The 16,836-nt window shown below is 43.3% G+C and overlaps 3 protein-coding genes across 13 annotated transcripts; 2 read left to right on the top strand and 1 right to left on the bottom strand.

Moving 5' to 3' along the window:
• The first annotated feature begins 3,572 nt into the window (after positions 1–3,572).
• LOC120651127 (regulator of MON1-CCZ1 complex-like) lies at positions 3,573–12,556 on the top strand. 11 transcript variants are annotated; one of them, XR_005665933.1, is made up of 15 exons: positions 3,573–3,912; positions 4,764–4,865; positions 5,963–6,147; positions 6,232–6,491; positions 6,744–6,897; positions 7,305–7,414; positions 7,513–7,600; positions 7,675–7,986; positions 8,066–8,140; positions 8,263–8,870; positions 9,200–9,308; positions 11,177–11,356; positions 11,483–11,668; positions 11,712–11,739; positions 11,842–12,556. XR_005665933.1 is itself a non-coding variant. In XM_039928506.1 (14 exons), the coding sequence occupies exons 4-14, from the start codon at positions 5,992–5,994 to the stop codon at positions 11,642–11,644; spliced, it is 2,214 nt and encodes a 737-aa protein (XP_039784440.1). In that variant the 5' UTR covers positions 3,573–3,912; positions 4,764–4,865; positions 5,732–5,793; positions 5,919–5,991; the 3' UTR covers positions 11,645–11,804. The 11 variants fall into 11 exon arrangements, 9 of the variants coding, with proteins under 9 accessions (XP_039784440.1, XP_039784441.1, XP_039784436.1 ...); XR_005665932.1 differs by having other exon boundaries at positions 11,483–11,739; XM_039928506.1 differs by lacking the exon at positions 11,842–12,556 and adding an exon at positions 5,732–5,793 and having other exon boundaries at positions 5,919–6,147; positions 11,483–11,804.
• Positions 12,557–13,666: 1,110 nt separating this feature from the next.
• On the top strand, positions 13,667–15,119 carry LOC120647922 (protein ALP1-like). The gene is made up of 2 exons (XM_039924728.1): positions 13,667–14,088; positions 14,162–15,119. Exons 1-2 carry the CDS (start codon positions 13,823–13,825, stop codon positions 15,117–15,119), a joined length of 1,224 nt encoding a protein of 407 aa, XP_039780662.1. The 5' UTR covers positions 13,667–13,822.
• Positions 15,120–15,344: 225 nt separating this feature from the next.
• LOC120647921 lies at positions 15,345–16,616 on the bottom strand. Its single transcript, XM_039924727.1, has 3 exons — positions 16,352–16,616; positions 16,069–16,268; positions 15,345–15,917 (listed from the first exon to the last, which is right to left on the bottom strand). Exons 1-3 carry the CDS (start codon positions 16,614–16,616, stop codon positions 15,345–15,347), a joined length of 1,038 nt encoding a protein of 345 aa, XP_039780661.1.
• Between the last annotated feature and the right edge of the window lie 220 nt (positions 16,617–16,836).

Raw genomic sequence — 16,836 nt, 5'->3', positions numbered from 1 at the left:
TTTTTATGGGAACATATCTAGTGCAAACCAAGAACCTTGTGCAAACCCGTACAAACCTATTAAATAAAGTTTCAAAAAATTTTGAAAAAAATCATGAATGTGCTTCTCAGATTATATCATCTATATATAAAATTTCATGGTCAAATTCGTCTTACTCTAGAAGTTACAAAAAAAGACAAATTTGAGATGCATTTGAACCATTATTGTTGTCAGAAAATTTGTCTTTTTTGTAACTTCTAGAGTAAGACGAATTTGACCATGAAATTTTATATATAGATGAGGTAAGCTGAGAAGCACATTCATGATTTTTTTCAGAATTTTTTGAAACTTTGTTTAGTAGGTTTGCACGGGTTTGCACGAGATCCTTGGTTTGCACTAGATACGTTGCCCTCTTTTATCAATTAAATGCCAGCGGGGTCCACCATCCTCATGCGCTGGATCACCACGCCAGACGCCCGCAGGCAGGCGTGGTCATTAGACCTGCTCTAACACTTGCTGGAGAGAGTAGGGTCGCCTAATGGCACCCGCGGTCAAGATCGTGGCCAATAGAGAGAAGCCGCTGACGTCGCTTGCATCTCAAGCCGAAGACCGTACCCCCTTTCCCGCCGTGTCCTCTCCCGCCTCGGGATTCGCGACGCCCCCGAAGACTCAGCACCCACTTGTCGTTGCGGCACGAGGTCGCCGTCGGAGGCACGCGCCATAAACCATGCTCGGACGGCCATCTAGCTATGCACCCCGGGCTGTGCATGGCCGGCTCGCCACGCTATAAATACGTGGCCTCTCGCATGCACTTGCCTCAACTCATCGTCTGCAGCTCTCTAGTGCCTAGCTATACCTATCGATCGACGAGAGAGGCGCGATGGTGAGGTCGTGGTCGCTGCTCTTCGTCCTCCCCGTCGTCTCGCTCCTCCTCGCCGCGCGTGCCTCCGGCGGCGCGCCGCCCTCCCTGAGGAGCGATGCCGCCGCGGTTGCGGTCGAGGAGCGCCGGGAGCATCACCACGGCGGCGGCGGTCACGCCGCGCCCGAGCCGGAGGGCGGCGCGTTCTACTGGAAGGTGGGCAGGTTCGCGGTGATGGTGCACAGCATGTGGCACGGGATCGAGCCGGTGCCGAGGCTGGAGCGCGTCGTGTCGGCGTCGACGCGGCCGGCGGAGGGCGGCGGGGTGGACTACCTGCTCGTGCTGCGCGTGGGCCCGCCGCTCGGCACCTGCCGGGTGCTCGTCTGGGGCGTGCCGGGGGAGGGGTCGCAGGACTGGAAGCTCAAGTACTTCGAGCCGGTCGCCGGGGCGTGACATGACCAGCTCATGATCGGCGGTGAGATCACGACCATTCATGCTCGCGCTGTTTGGTCTATCTCCCGTAGAGCAGAGAGATGGACGAGTGACGAAACGGATCTGCGCATGCGCGCGTCTACCTTGTGCATCAACGCTTTCGCGTGCTATATCTATATAGTATATATATGTAGCTAGTATATATAATAAGTCGCGAGCAGTAATAACGTAACTAACCCTTTTCAAGCAAGCATGCATGTGTGGGTTCGTTGTCACTTCATGGATGTGTATACCTTTTCTTTTTTGCTGGACAGTGTCATGGAGTGTATATCTAAGTTGTGTAAGCTTCTATGTGTCGTCAATGTGTTTAATATCTAGTATAATGAAATAATAATAATGGAGAGGTTTTTTTTTTTGAGGGGGTGAGAGGTTGGTTATCATTCTGCTAGCTAATAAATTCCAGTGTCACAAGCTGAGAAATCAACGCTTAGTGGGTTGTGGATTTCCGGAAGGAGGCGTACCTAGGGTTGGTAATGGGTCATGGTCTTACTAGTCTCTTCACGGCCAACATGACCCTTAAATCTTTTAGCTTAAAATTGTATATAATTAGGTCCTGGCCCTTTTAAGACCCAGACCTTCAATTCTCTAGGTCAAATTCTAAGGCCCTGTACCACCCTTAGGCGTACCAATCTTCAACGATACTAGAGGGAGCTCTGGGGCGGCATAGTAGCGGGCGGTGGTTGCGATTCAAGCCCATGACGAGGCAGCGTAGGCACCACCGACACCGAGCGTGGGCGGCTGGTGGACAACGGGCTGGTCTGTGGAACGCCGACGGGCCTCACTGATGGTGATGGAGATGGCATCGGCGAGAAGGAGGGCTGTGGTGATCTATGGTTGATCCATGCAACACGGATGAAAGTGGGAACAGGAAAATCCCGTCCCGACTGGTGCTGTATACCATATAAACCGATTGAATATCGTATTAGCACGAAAAAATAGGAAATGGAAAAAAAAACCCTGGAAAATTCTGCTGTTGCAGGATCGGAAATGGCAGGGTGTTTTTCCGACTGTTTTCGCGATTCTCTTATTGACCCGGGAATGTTCTCATGGTTGATTCCCGAATTTCTACTGGCAATCCTCCTATTCAGTCCACCTTTACTTCCTCGGCCCAATCCAAAGCTTCAGTCGTCACATGTCATTAACAGATCGTCTACGTCTATTTTCTTCTCTATTTTCTCCCTACTAGTAGAGATGCACGTGCCAGTGTGGTACATATTTAATTTTTCTTCCATCAAGTAATAATGTCATTTATTTTCTTTTCAAAAATAATACAAGGCTTTCTTTCCTTCCATAAAACAATATTGTCAACAATTATCCTTCCAAAACAAATAATAACGCAAATTATGGGTGAACACATGTGTAAAGAAAAGTAAAGTTTGTGGCAAAGGAAAGTGATAGCGGGTACAAGAGATGGGTAGATGAACGCATGGTGTAAAAAGAATTAGGATTTTGGTGGAAATATTTTCCTTCTATCAAATCTCCGGACCTGACAAGTGAGACATTCGTGACTCGTGAGGGTATGGTGGGCCTAATCTTGGTGAAAAAAGTTTCAATTATTTCAACTTTTGTATTAGTATTAGAAAAAATTCTAAATTCCTCCCCTCAATTTTAGCCAAAGTCCGAATAACTCCCTAAACTATAACTTAGTTCAGTTTACCCTAAACTATTTCATTTAGTTCATTTTACCCATAATATTTTTTTTGTTTTTTATACACAAGTTGAATTTTAATTTCAAATTTTACAGGATAGTAGTGGATATCACAATGAATATTTTAAAAATTGGTAGAATTTTTTGTTGTTATTTTTCACATAAATTTGAACTCCAATGATTAATTTATTATTAATTACCCTAACCTATCAAAATAATGATAAAAAATTATATTGTATTTTTAACATGTTTTATATTGTGTACTATCATCTTGTAAAATTTCAACTTAAAAATTCACCTATGCATGGAGAAATAAAAAAGACAAATTATATTAGGGGGTAATTTGTACTAAAAGGCATAGTTTGATGGGTAAATTGAACCAAATGATAGTTTAGGAGTTATCCAGACTTTGACTATAGTTGAGAGAAATAATTTAGACTTTTTATAATAAATATAGATATAGATATAAGATATAGATCGAGAAAAATACCTTCATTTCCGTGGTCGCGTTTTCATTTCTCCCTATTTGGGCCCTGACCGGCTGACCCTGAACGGCATCGTCGACTAGAAACCAAGCCCACCGGCCACCGCACACCCAAACGGCCCAGCAGCCTAGCGCAAAGCTTCTCCGCCCATCCCCTCCCTGGAGACCGGGCAGGACGGCAAGGTAAGCGGCGAACGCCGGGCCGGCACGAGCTCTCGCCCCACCACCACCGAACCCTCGATCGCATCCAACCCCTTGGCCACTGCTCGGCACGAACTCCAGCGGCTAAAGACCCTCGAATTTCGCTGCTCTTCCCGGGCGGCGCTTCTGCGGTGAGGTCTGTGTTGGGCATGGTGGCCAGAGTACCCAGCTAGGGCTCGGATGAAGGAGCGGAAGCCGGCGGCATCCTCCCCCGCTCTCGCCCGGATCCTCGCATCCTGCGTGTCCCAGGTGCCGTTCGCTCTCGCGCTCGCACGCTAGCCTCCCTTCTGTGTATGCTTATGTGGTGATGACTCTTGATTCATGGTTTGATCTGCTCGGTGCTTAACTCGGCTGCCGCGTCAGGTTCTAGTACGACCAATCTAGTTCCGCTTTTAAGGGTAGCTGATTAGCTGGTACAGGCATGGGGAATTGGTTGACCTTGTGGTGAATTATGGCTAGCAGTTCGATGCTCATATGATCCGTTTACTCTGGTTGTGGCAGATTCCTTGGAGTTGCACGGCTTTGGGGAGTTTATTTGGTCTTACTGCGAATACCATTATATACTGCTGATTTGCTGCTTAGAGTGCTTGTGGATGTTTGCTATAGTTGCTTTTGGCCATAATAGTAGTTTCCTTGTGATTCCTATCCTGTGCCATCGGAGCATCTGATTGCACTTCAGTTCTGATACTGGAATCCAGCCAATCCTAGCACTGTTTGAGAGTTTGTGCAGCCAAAATCATCCTGCAGCATTTTAATACTGCTGTGACCAATGGCCAAGTATCCTATTTAGGAAAATGCAGCCTCATTTGTTACAGATATGTGCAGTGTTAACATGTGAATCAGGTCAATCTAAAGCCTTTTAAGTCTTATAAAGCATGTTGCACCTCCCTGTCATAGACTCTTAGTTACAGGCTTTGAAGTATGCGCCTAAATAGGAAAACATCCTGCCAGACAAATGGCAATTATTTACAGGCTTTGAAGTTTATTGAAGCATGCTACACTTCCCTGTCCTATTTAGTTAGTGGCATCGTACACATTACCAAATGCCTTGGTTGTATACTTATGTTTTGGATGTTCTTGTTTTGGCTACGTAAATGTAGGCAAAAGATTATGGGAGATGCATAGCTGCAAAGGTCCCTGAGATTGAACATAATATGTGTTCTAAGGAGTTCCTAGCGCTCAGAGCATGCATGCAGACCGTGGTAATTTTCTCTGCCATCAAATATATATGGTCCTATTGAATCGTAAAGTTACAGGCATGTTACTTAAGTGCCCAATTTATATGCTAGGGGTCATTTTATCCTAAATAATTTAGTCGTCTGTTCTCTAGGTCCTCTAGAAACAAATATCTATGCATGAGTACACATTGTTGTGTTTCAGTCCAACTGTAAGAGGCTTAGCTTGGAGTTATGGTTTCATTAGTAAATGTGTCTAATTAAATCTTAATGTTAGATGCAGACAATTTATATGTCAAGGGAAAATGTTCTTTGTGCTGACTGCATCTCCTGATATCTAGGTCATGTAGGATTATTGGTATCTGTTGCCTTCAGTGTCGTGGTCCATCGGTTGAATCTGTCCTTGTTCAAGTATGATGTCCTAATTTATTATACTATAAAAGTTGAAACAATTGAAACCCTTTCTCACCAAGATGAGGCCCACCTTACCCCTCACGGAGACCCCACTTGTCAGGCCAAAAGGTTTGATGAAAGAGGGAGAGATTGGTTTCGTCAATATTTTCCACCAAAATTCTAATACTTTTTACACCAGGAATATTTTATACCCACCTCTTGTACCCGCGTATTACTTTCCTTTGGCGCATACTTTACTTTCCTTTGAACATGCATTCACCCATAATTCGCATCATTATTTGTTTGGAAGGGTAATAATTGATATCATTGTTTATGGAAGGAAAAGAAAGACATGCATTATTTTTGGAAGGAAAAATAAATGACATTATTGCTTGAGGGAATGAAAATTAAATACGTGCCTGCGGATTTCCTGAAACATGTGTTGTTTTCCTGTGTACAAGTAATCAATTGTAACTGTGCTCTCTCTTCTGTTCTGAAAGGTTAAGAACAAAGCTTGAGGTTAAGAACAAATCTCATTTGGTGTGATTGCTGTGGATTTCAGGTGAGAATCTGGCTCTTAATTTTTAAACAATGGAAAATATTTGATATCATGATACTTTGTTATCGACTTATCATGTAGTAAGAAAAACTGTGCCATGTTGATGGAACATCCCTTTCTAGTTTCAGTCATCTTGAAAAGTGGAACTTTATTTTCTTGGTTGAACAAACAGTCTATCATAGTCGCTTGAGGAGACAAAGAATGCTGGGCAATCAGATGCAAGGTGGTTTGGGCACTCCTGGGGCGCTGTCTCATGCTTATGTCCAACATCCTCCACTGCGATGTGATATACCAGACACACGGGGTCTGTTCTATGATGATGCAAATAAGTTCCTTATAGCTCCAACAGCTGATCGGGTATGTGAACATTTAATCAGCTGATTCTCTTTTTTTTTGGTAAGAAATCTGGTTATCGCTAAAGTTAACCTGTCCATACTGCAGATTTTGTACTGGAAAATAGCTCCACCTATTCCATCTGGACCTCCAAATTCTGATCCAGTTAATGAAGGACCTGTCTTGTCAGTTAGATATTCCCTGGATCACAAAGTCATTGGGATTCAACGTTCTAGACATGAAATTGAGTTCAGAAATAGAGAAACAGGGGAGACCTGTAGCAAAAAGTGCAGAGCCGATTCCGAAACTATTCTTGGCTTTTTCTGGACAGATTGCCCCACATGTGATGTCATACTTGTCAAAACAAGGTACATGGATGTGGAACGTGTTACAGCTAGTCAGCTACAACTTCAGGAACATATATTCTGCAATGTCTCCCCTTTGTAGAAGCATGCAACTATTAGCTGTTTATTAGTTAGGCCAATAAGTTTTTTCATTATTTGTGATCTAATTATTTGTCAACTTCAGAGAAGTAATGCAAATTCCTTCATATTTTAGTTTTATGTTAAGAGGATACAAACATATTCTTAAGTTATTTATGCAATAAATTTCTGTTGCAGTGGCCTAGATCTGCTTTCCTATGAGTCTCAGTCCCATGCTTTTCGCTTGGTAGAATCAAAGAAATTCAATGTGAGCTGGTATCTTTACACACATGAAAGTAGGCTGATTCTTCTTGCTTCTGGAATGCAATGCACGATATTCACTGGTTATCAGGTAATCGCACCCATTTTGAGACAACATCCTCCAAACTCCAAGTAAAAGATTCTTTAAGTACGTCTTTGACTGGAATACTTTTGCATTTGACTGTGTTGAGCCATGCCAGAGTCGCATGCTAGCTGATGCTGTAGCTGTCCTATAATGCAAATCCCTAGTTGAGAATTTCGTGAGTTCTTTGTGGAAGTATTTTCTTGTGAGTATATTTATATTTATTATTTATAGAGTATACAACATCCTATAGATAATAAAATATCTTTTGAGTGCTGATATTTATTCAGATTGAATGCATTGCTTCAGAGTGATTATTTCTCGAGTTAGCCTTTATTTATGTATCTAACATCCAAACAAAAACTTTATTGTGCTGTTAGCTGCGTGCTAAGTTTCTTAACCTTCCTTTCTGTCAGTTTTCTGCTGGTGGGATTGTCAAAATACCGAAGTTTGAGATGATGATGTCTAAAACTGAAGCAAACAACAAGCCTGTTCTAGCTGCAGATGATGTTCACATTGTAACAGTGTATGCTTTCTCAAATTTGGCAAAGCTTTAGCCATCACAGTTTATACTGTCTTTCTTTTGGCAAAACACTTCCTCTAACTTATTCTCAACTTTGGCAGCTATGGTAGGATTTACTGCTTGCAGCTTGACCGAGTTAGTATGTCATTGAATTTGTATCGTTTTTACCGTGATGCTATTGTACAGCAGGTCTGAACTAATTTTCCCTGTTTCCTTTCTTTACAAGGAATGTCTGGCCCCTAACTCGCAATTTTTAATTTCAGTGTGCCCTGCCTACTTACTCAAGCAGAATTGCAGTTAGTGCGGTTGACAACATAATTATGGTTCATCAAATAGATGCAAAAGTAGTCATACTTTATGATGTGTCCTTGGATTCTTACGCCCCAGTTTCTGCACCACTTCCACTGCTAGTGAGAGGGCTGCCCAGCAATAGTAGGCAAGGTTCTGAAACTGCAGATAGTCAATATAGTACATATGGTGGAACTATTTATGGAGATGGTTGGAACTTTCTCATTCCTGACCTGATCTGTGATGCTGAGAATGGGCTCTTATGGAGACTCCATTTAGACCTTGAGGTAATAAATTGTAATATTCTATTTGATTACAGCATTTTCGTTGTAAATACTTTTTCTCTAACATACATAGCTATTACAGGCTATTGCTGCTAGTAGTTCTGATGCTCCTTTGATTTTGGAATTCCTTCAGAGACGGAAGTCTGACCCAAGCATGGTAATACTATTTTCTTACTTCGTCGATAAGCATATCCGGTTGTTCAATTTTGGACAACTATCATCACCACCTTACTAATTTATGTTGACTATTATGTATTTATGTTGATTATTATGATTCAGGTTAAGATGATATGCCTTGCTATAGTTCGTACGATCATCTTGGAGAGGAGGCCGGTGACCACAGTTGCTAAGGCAATGGATGTTGTTCTTGATTCCTACTCCCGCCTGATGAAAATGGGTGGTGGTCTTCCTGGGGTTAGGCAAATACATGAGCAAAGCCAGCGATTGGGTGGTCAACTTGTTGAAGACTCCCATGTGATTTCTCAGGGAACTAGTCCTGGACCAACAGTTAGTCCTTCTGTGAACCCAGACCAAGCAGGTGGGATTGCAAACAGGTCTGCGCAGGGAAATTCAGGAGTTGATCATGGAATAGACAGGGCAACTTTAAATACATCTTCAGATTCTGATGAGATTACAAATGTATCAGGAGTGACAAGTCAGGTAACATCTGGTTACCAGACATCTGATGCTATCAACAAAAGACAGCAAGTTGTGGGTGAAGATAGCAGACCGTTGTCTTCAGGCACAACGATGCAGTATGGACAACATGCTGGAAGTGTGGCAATTTCTCCAATTGAGATGTTCCAGTCTGTCTTTGCACTTGTGGAAGATGAAATGATGGGTGACCCTGCATATCTTACTGCTGTCATCATGGAGTTTCTGCGGAGGTATTTCTTGTTGGTTTTGTATTGATAAATTGTTGAGGATTATCAATATTCTTGTTCGTAATATGAAGAACAATCAATCTGCAATATAATGCCACATGATAACATGGTGTTTCCATGCAATATGACCATGTAACCATTCACTCCATTTTATCAAGCCAATGCGATGCGGATGATCTTTTTCTAAGAAACAACTAACATCATCCGTTTTCATCATTCATTTTTTTGAGGTGACTTCAGTATGCATTGGTTTTTGTGTAGTGCATGCTTTCTATATCATATCTCAAGGAAACACAAGATAGGAACAAATACTTCGTTGTTTTTTTTGGCAGTGCCTCAAAGGCTGGGCTCAAGGCTCCTCCCAACCTTTATGTGATGATGGCAACATTGCTAGCTCGTAGCAACCGTTATTCTGAAATACAATTGTTTGTGTCAAACAAGGTCAGTTTATTGTTCTCAGTTTTCGATGATGATTATATTGTTTACTATCAAGCTATGTTTCACCCATACAGGATATGGTACCGATATGAGATATGCCTATGCCAATGCGGCAAGTATATATGAATATACATTTTAATTGCATTGGCATGTTTTCAAATAGAATAAACAAGCAACATATAAATATATAAAGAAGTAATGTGGACTCCAAATCTTTGTCAAACTCTGCAACTTCGTTTTGAAGCTGTTGTAATCTTTGAGCATGCACTGATCCCATACTTTGATATTTGAATCAAGTGTGTTTTAACCCTATAGCCTCCATTAAATTCTAGTGCAGTACTTGCATTTGAATCGAACCATTCCAGCAGTAGTTCCCCACAAGAACAGTCACGTGACTCCACAATGGACAAGTGTCATTATCCCCTCCCACTCCCACATCCTAAAATTGTGCTTCTAGCAATTTCAACAAACCACATATGCATGAAAGAGCTAGAGGAATGGGAAAGCTAGGAACTCACCATGGATCGCGCGCTTCGGTACCTTGATGGCGACCTTTCCCCCGATGGCACAAGATTCGGAGTACTGAAGCTTCACAATGCAGTGGGGACACAAAATGCCGAGGGTGGCCCTTGGCTTACAGCACTTGCACTATGGACCCAGGTGCCAGTGCTGGAACCAGGAGATGAGAGGGAGAACGATATGGAGACTTGACTGTTGTTGGCAAGTGTGTTTTTTGGATGGGCTAAGTTGTTGGGCTGGAGTTGGGCTTTGAAATGAGATATTATGAACCCAATTTATCGGGATGGAAGTATCAGGTAGTGTTGAAAGCATATTCGGAAATAAATCTGTTATTTTTAAATTATATCTTCTCGATACTTGCCTTGCCAATACCTGTGTTGGGCCGTAGCGTACACAGGTATGGTGACCTTTTTGGAGTATTTGTGGCTATTAAGTCCACTAGCATGCCTGGGATGTTTGTGATTAATTAATGATGTAGCCATTAGGTTGTGTGTTGTGATTTGCCCAATGGTTCTTCTTATATGAGTACTAACATAATGCATAATTTTTTGTCTTGTAATTCGCTTAATATTTCAATAATTATGAGGAGTAACTTTTCATGTAGATTAGGTTGTGTCAGCATAAATCACAAACTTGCATGTAGTGTCATCTTGTCCCCCTAAACCATTTGGACTGTCTAATGATCATCAATTGGGCATTCTTTCTCATACATTTTGCTTGCCTAGTGTGCAATGCTTTGTTACTTTTGTGGAAAAGATGATGACAGGCTGACAGCCTTCGGCCAAATATCATGTTTTCGGAATGTAAAAATGCAGTCCAGGATGGTTGTGGTTTTATTTAGCATTTATTTTGTCTACGATGCTAAGGGGCTAATTTTCCCCTTGAATGCTATACCTGCAAAACTGGAAACAAGTATGAGCAGTCCACATCAAAAGAAATATGGTGGAAATATTGATTTGTAATTTCATGTAGAGCACGAAATTTTTCACTTGTCGGCTCCCTATGGTATTAACTTTTGTTCAATTTAGTACACATTTGGAATTTCAGCTAATAATAAGTATATTTACTAGATCTCTTTGCTTATTGAGACCCTGACTCCACTCAACCATTCGACGGATGGGATTCATTATGGCCACCAGACTTTGTGAATATGAATTGCTAGGCTATTTCTGTAAAATGCTGGGCTAATTTCATAAAGCTTTTTCTACCATTAGTAATTCCCTAAAAGTTGGTGGTTAACAGTCAAGTTTGAATTCACTTTTTGGTTGGACAAGTGGTTCTGATGTTGATTTTCATTAGACACTAAGGGAAAATGTGCTGTCTTCATTTTGGTTAACGATTCATCCCTGCAGATCCTGGAGCCGTCCAAGGAACTGGCAATGCAACTCATGGAACTGGGTCAGCAGCACTCTCCAACAAGGAAGCTGGGCCTGGACATGCTAAGGGAGCGGAGCCTGCACCACGACTACGTCGCTGCACTTCTGCAAGACGGGTACTACCTGGAGGCCCTGCGCCACGCCAGAAAATACAAGGTACTTGAGTGACAACGCCCCTACTTAATCTTTTTTACCTCTCGCCCGCTCGCCTGCAATTCACCTTGCATTTGCTTCCTTAAACGTTTTTGTCACCTCGGATCGCTGACGCGAGTACTGGCCCAGGTTATTACCGTGCAGCCCACTCTGTTCCTGGAGAAAGCCGTGGCGAGCAACAGCGCCCAGAACCTGGCCACAGTGCTGAGCTTCTTCTGCGAGTTCACGCCGAGTTTCAAGACCACGTCGGACTTCGGCAGATACCGGCACATTCTATCCGAAATGGTTTGAGCGGCTTTGTGTTGTACAATCTTCTTGCGCCCAAATGACTTCAGCCCGTTATACATAATAGTTAACATTACTGGGGAGAAATGACGTTCTGTCAGGTGATTTTTTAGCAGCTCTTGCAGAAATAAATAAATGAAATAGATTGAAAATGTCGCTAGCTAAATGATGAATTGTGGCGTATCGCCTATCCATCTTTGTAGATCGTTGTGGCCGTTAATTTTGTGATCCGACGACGCACTCGGCCTGCAAAGGGGGCGGAGCGGGGTGCTCCTGATGCTGATCCGCTGCCCCATTTCATCAAAGACAGGGTCAAGTGTCAACCCGCCCCTTCTTCCATTTGGCCAGAGATGATCTGTGGAGCACCACGGGTTGAACCTCCCTAGCTAGCTGGCTAGTCTAGCAAGTCATAGTGCACATGCAAAAACAAAACTTAACAGGGCTAATGGCTGATTAACTCTCAGCACTCAGCACTAGCGACCTCTTTGATGCATGCATATACTTGCTCAATGATTAAACAGAGAAAATGCAAGGAGCAGGAATCGCTCACGGAACCAGGCTGCGGCAAGAAGCATTTAAGAGTGGACGTTCGACCCTAGGGTCTCCGGGGGTCAATAGGATAATGACCCTGCCGCTCCTCTTTTTCTTAGGGTCGGTCCGCTTTGATCCATCGGCTGATTTGAGGAGCGGGGCGACGTTGGAAAAGGTTTGACCCGGTCCCCTTGCAGCCAATGTCGAATCTTTTTACGGCTCGCGCAAAATGAGATGGTTGCAGGCACCTTAATGCAGTCTAAGGCCTGGTTTAGATGCAAACTTCAAAATTCCAAAACTATTACATTGAATGTATGTGGCACATGCATGGAATATTAAATCTAGACAAAATAAAAAATTAATTACATAGTTTTGTTTGTAAATTAAGAGACGAATTTAATGAGTCTAATTAAGTCATGATTAAGCAGTAATTTGCCACAGTATTTGCTACAGTTAATATGCGCTAATGATGGATTAATTAGTCTTAGTAAATTTGTCTCGCAATTTACAGATGACTTCTGTAATTAGTTTTGTAATTATTCTATGTTTAATACTTCAAATATGAAAAAAATTCTTTTTAAAAACTTTACATCCATCAACTAAACAAGGCCTAAGGTTAGAAAACTCTGCCCATGTTTGTTGATAGATTCCAGAAGCATAATCAGCAAGTGATGGTGATGTTCGGTAGCAGAAAAAGAAACGTTACCTCGTTTAATATGCCTGCCTAAAGGTAATGCTTGGTCTCAAAAATAAAAAATATGGTAGTACTCCCTCCGTACTAAAAAAATACAACTCTTGCCTTCGGAGAAGTTAAATAATTTTAAATATTATTAAAATTATATAAAATAGTATTAATATTTATGTTACAAAATAAATATTATTAGATTAATTATTATGTAATGTATGTTCATACTAAATCTATTTGAAGTAAATATTAGTAATTTTTTTATAAATCTATTTTGGTAGTTGGAAACGAACAATGCAAGCCGCAGAAAGAAAAGTGATCTAGAGTCGCACAGCTTCCAAGTTTGCACAATGCCACATATACACAGCACAGCACATTACACATTACAGCGTTACACAGTTCAGAAGAGTGGCGAGACAGCTAAGGCTTCCTCCAACGGTTCCCCCCATCCAACTCCTCCTAAATGTACTTTTTATTATTTTTAACTACCTCTCCTTAAAAGATTCCTCCCCCTATAATTCCTCCTCTCCAACTATTCTCTCTATATGCCCCCCTAAACTAACTACCATCTTTTTTTATTCATTTTAACTTCTCTTTCGAACACAACGTATATGGACTATACGCGATGCGTATTTGTATAAATGAACAATAACAATTTTAATTTCGGCATGCATTTTAATATTGGCGTTACAATTAATTTGTTATTAATTTTTAATTCCTATTAAAATTTAATTATGTAATTTAGAGGCTTGTGGTGGAAGAATCGTACCCGTTCTGCTGTGCATTTGTCATGACACGGGAGTAGCTTGTGCTGGAAGGAAGTCGGAGGCTTGTGACAGAAGCTTGGCTGAATCTTGCGGAGGAAGATTCTTCCATCGCAACCTTGTAGCCGCTATATAATCGACGCTGGGCAACCCAAACGTATTGATCCACTCAGTTGATCCTATCTGTTGTGAACCACAAACACTATGGCAGATGACAACCTCACCACCGCCGCGATCTTCCAGTGGGTAAGCAGGAGTAGAGCCAGGCTACTGATCGACGACGATGACGACACCGCCGTCGTCGGTCACATGATCCACGAAGAAGAAGCAAGGCGCCGGGAAGGCGGGAGGCGTGGTTCCGTTCCCGGTCACATCGTGATCGACCGAGAACATGGTTCTGGGCATGCAAGGATCATGGCGGACTACTTTGTAGAGAACCCGGTGTACACTGATGCTCAATTCCGCCGCCGGTACTTGTCATTTTTTGTTCTCGTTGTGCGTAGGAGGAAAAGGTTTGTTTGCTAACTCATGCTATTTGTGTAGGTACCGAATGAGGCGTGCCTTGTTCCTTCGCATCATGGAAAGCGTGACGGCGAGGGACCCTTGGTTCTCTTGCCGGCCTGATGCGACGGGGAAAATGGGTCTATCCCCGTTCCAGAAGTGCATCGCGCCATTAAGCATCCTGGCGTACGGTGTTCCGGCCGATGTGGTTGACGAGTACGTGCGCATCGCAGAGTCCACCTCGTTGGAGGCTCTGAACCGGTTTTGTGCAGCGGTGATTGAGCTCTTTGAGGAGCAGTACCTCCGCCCACCTACTGCGATGGATGTCGCGGCTCTCCTTGCATTCAACAGCACTCGTGGGTTTCCGGGTATGTTGGGGAGCATAGATTGCATGCATTGGGAGTGGAAGAACTGTCCAACCGCTTGGAAGGGCATGTTCACTGGCCGTGGGAAGCAAACCTCCATGGTGCTAGAGGCAGTGGCTTCCCATGACCTATGGATATGGCATGCATATTTCGGGATGCCCGGTAGTAACAATGATATCAATGTGCTGCATAGGTCACCTCTATTTCGTAGGCAGATTAGGGATGAGGCACCCCCCGTGCACTTCACCGTAAATGGCAACGCCTACAATATGGGGTACTACCTAGCGGATGGGATTTACCTTGATTGGCCAGCTTTTCTTAAAACTGTTCGTCACCCCATGACGAACAAAGATTGTCGGTTCGCCCAGGTTCAGGAGGGGGCACGCAAGGACATCGAGCGTGCTTTCGGAGTTTTGCAGGCTCGGTGGGCGATCATTCGTGGACCTGCTTACGGCTGGGACCGGTACAGGCTCAAGAACATCATGACGGCGTGCATCATCTTGCACAATATGATAATTGATGACGAGCGCGGTGAGAACCTACCATACGTGTACGACATCAATGGTCCTTGTTTGGGTCTTCTTAGCTGTATGATGTCTTCTAGTTCCTTCGGATTTACATATGAAGTACCTTAGGCTTGTATTTCAATAACGTAGTCATCTGTTGTCTTCATGTTGAGAGTTGATGTTCCATGTGTTTGTTACGTTCGAAGTTGTTATGTACTTTTCCGAATTGTCTTAAGGACGTAGTTCACAGCAGAACGCGAGTCCAAACAAAATAGTTCAGAACAAATCCAACGACAAAGCCCGGTACAAGTTATAGTAGTTCACACACTGCAGTAGTAAAAGTAACAGAACAATCTACGGAGCATCTTCATTGCGTGCAGCCCAGCGCTGTAAAATCTCTCGCTGCATTGCCTCGTACAGGACACGCTGTCCGGGATTGCAAGTGGTCAGGTCAATAGCCATGATACGCTCGTCCCGTAACTCCTGCTCCCAGGCATCTTTTTTCTTCTTCAACTCAATGTGCTCTTCCTGAATGGTAACCAGCCGGTCCATTTTGCTTGCCACACAACCGTCAAATGTCCTGTTCAAGTCCATCTTCTGAATGTGCATTGCAGACAACGTAGAAGAGAACTCGGACCCTGCATCACTAGGAGACCCACTGGAGCAAGTCTGTTTGCCTGGCCTCGAAATGTCCCTCCCCTGAGGCCTCTTGGAAGTACCAATCTGACTCTCGCTCCCGGCTTCCCCACATCCAGATTCTGTGACATCGATGGGCGCATTAACATCTTCGGGGACCCGACCTCGGTCCTGCTTTCCACGGTTGTTTAGGTCCATCCACTTAGGTTCGTTGCGAAGCATCTCCCAGCAGTGGATCGTGGTGAATGGTCTATCTTCCAGACTATTGTACAACTCAATGGCTGTTGCGATCTGCACCAAAACGAAAAAAACAGTAAGCAAGTATCTAGGTGCAAGGGCTGCTGGCATCTGGAACACCTTCAATCAGGGATACATTGACAGAGTATATTGACAAGTATGTTCATGATAAGCATTACAACACAAAGGGTTAGAGAAATCTGACCTTGTCCATATCGCTGTAGCCACTGCGCCTCTCATTAAGGACATTGTTGTAGTGGCTCTCAAACTTATTTGCTTGTTCCTTAATATCAGACCAGCGACCCTCAAGGCCGCGAAGGGTGTGGATAGGGTAGATGGGCCCTTTATGGGCATTGTAGTTCTGTTCAATGGCCTTCCAAAATGATGCCTTGCGCTGCCCCGCTCCTGGAACATACCCATACAAGAGAAACACATGGTTAGGCCTTTAAAAAATGTGCAGCTGAAACAAATTGACATTGACACATCACCTTTAACTGCATCCAAGCTCACATTGAGCCAGCTGGACACTAGGTTTTTGTCTTCCTCGATTGAAAAGTTGTTTTGCTTCGGTCTGGACACAATTTTCTTGCGCGCCTTCCCCAAACCACCTTGGCTGGAACCGGGCTGAAAAGCCGGAGTACCAGCTGCTGCACCCGGTTCTTCAAAATTAATATTGAGCATGTCTTGATAAGGTGTGTTGGAGGGACCAGAGATGTCTGGGAGGCCCGTATGGAAGTCCCACCCGCCATCCATGGCCCTGCACAAGAAGCATGCAAAGCGTTGATGACAAAAACAGGATTGCTCAGCCATTATGAGATGCAAAAGGAACCAAGATATCTCACAGTTAACATAGCGCAACCATGTTAACCAGGAAATTAAAAGCAGCAGCACAGAGAATTCAAATTAAGTAGGCACAAATAACATTGCACATTTAAATCACAGCCGAAACGAAACATAATACATGACTGAGTAG

The sequence above is a fragment of the Panicum virgatum genome, chromosome 9K, assembly GCF_016808335.1.
Source record: "Panicum virgatum strain AP13 chromosome 9K, P.virgatum_v5, whole genome shotgun sequence".
In the NCBI taxonomy this organism is placed as follows: domain Eukaryota; kingdom Viridiplantae; phylum Streptophyta; class Magnoliopsida; order Poales; family Poaceae; genus Panicum; species Panicum virgatum.
This window is presented reverse-complemented; position numbering and strand designations above follow the sequence as displayed.

What these genes read in the sequence shown, in the direction of transcription:
- LOC120651127 (XM_039928501.1), top strand. An exon ending in GATGTTCACATTGTAACAGT is followed by an intron (nt 7,415 to 7,512) that starts GTATGCTTTCTC and finishes CAACTTTGGCAG; the next exon opens with CTATGGTAGGATTTACTGCT. An exon ending in GACTCCATTTAGACCTTGAG is followed by an intron (nt 7,987 to 8,065) that starts GTAATAAATTGT and finishes TAGCTATTACAG; the next exon opens with GCTATTGCTGCTAGTAGTTC.
- LOC120647922 (XM_039924728.1), top strand. Translation starts at nt 13,823, where the DNA reads ATGGCAGATGACAACCTCACCACCGCCGCGATCTTCCAGTGGGTAAGC. An exon ending in GATGCTCAATTCCGCCGCCG is followed by an intron (nt 14,089 to 14,161) that starts GTACTTGTCATT and finishes CTATTTGTGTAG; the next exon opens with GTACCGAATGAGGCGTGCCT.
- LOC120647921 (XM_039924727.1), bottom strand. Translation starts at nt 16,616, where the DNA reads ATGGATGGCGGGTGGGACTTCCATACGGGCCTCCCAGACATCTCTGGT. An exon ending in GAGCTTGGATGCAGTTAAAG is followed by an intron (nt 16,269 to 16,351) that starts GTGATGTGTCAA and finishes GGTATGTTCCAG; the next exon opens with GAGCGGGGCAGCGCAAGGCA. An exon ending in GCTACAGCGATATGGACAAG is followed by an intron (nt 15,918 to 16,068) that starts GTCAGATTTCTC and finishes GTTTTGGTGCAG; the next exon opens with ATCGCAACAGCCATTGAGTT.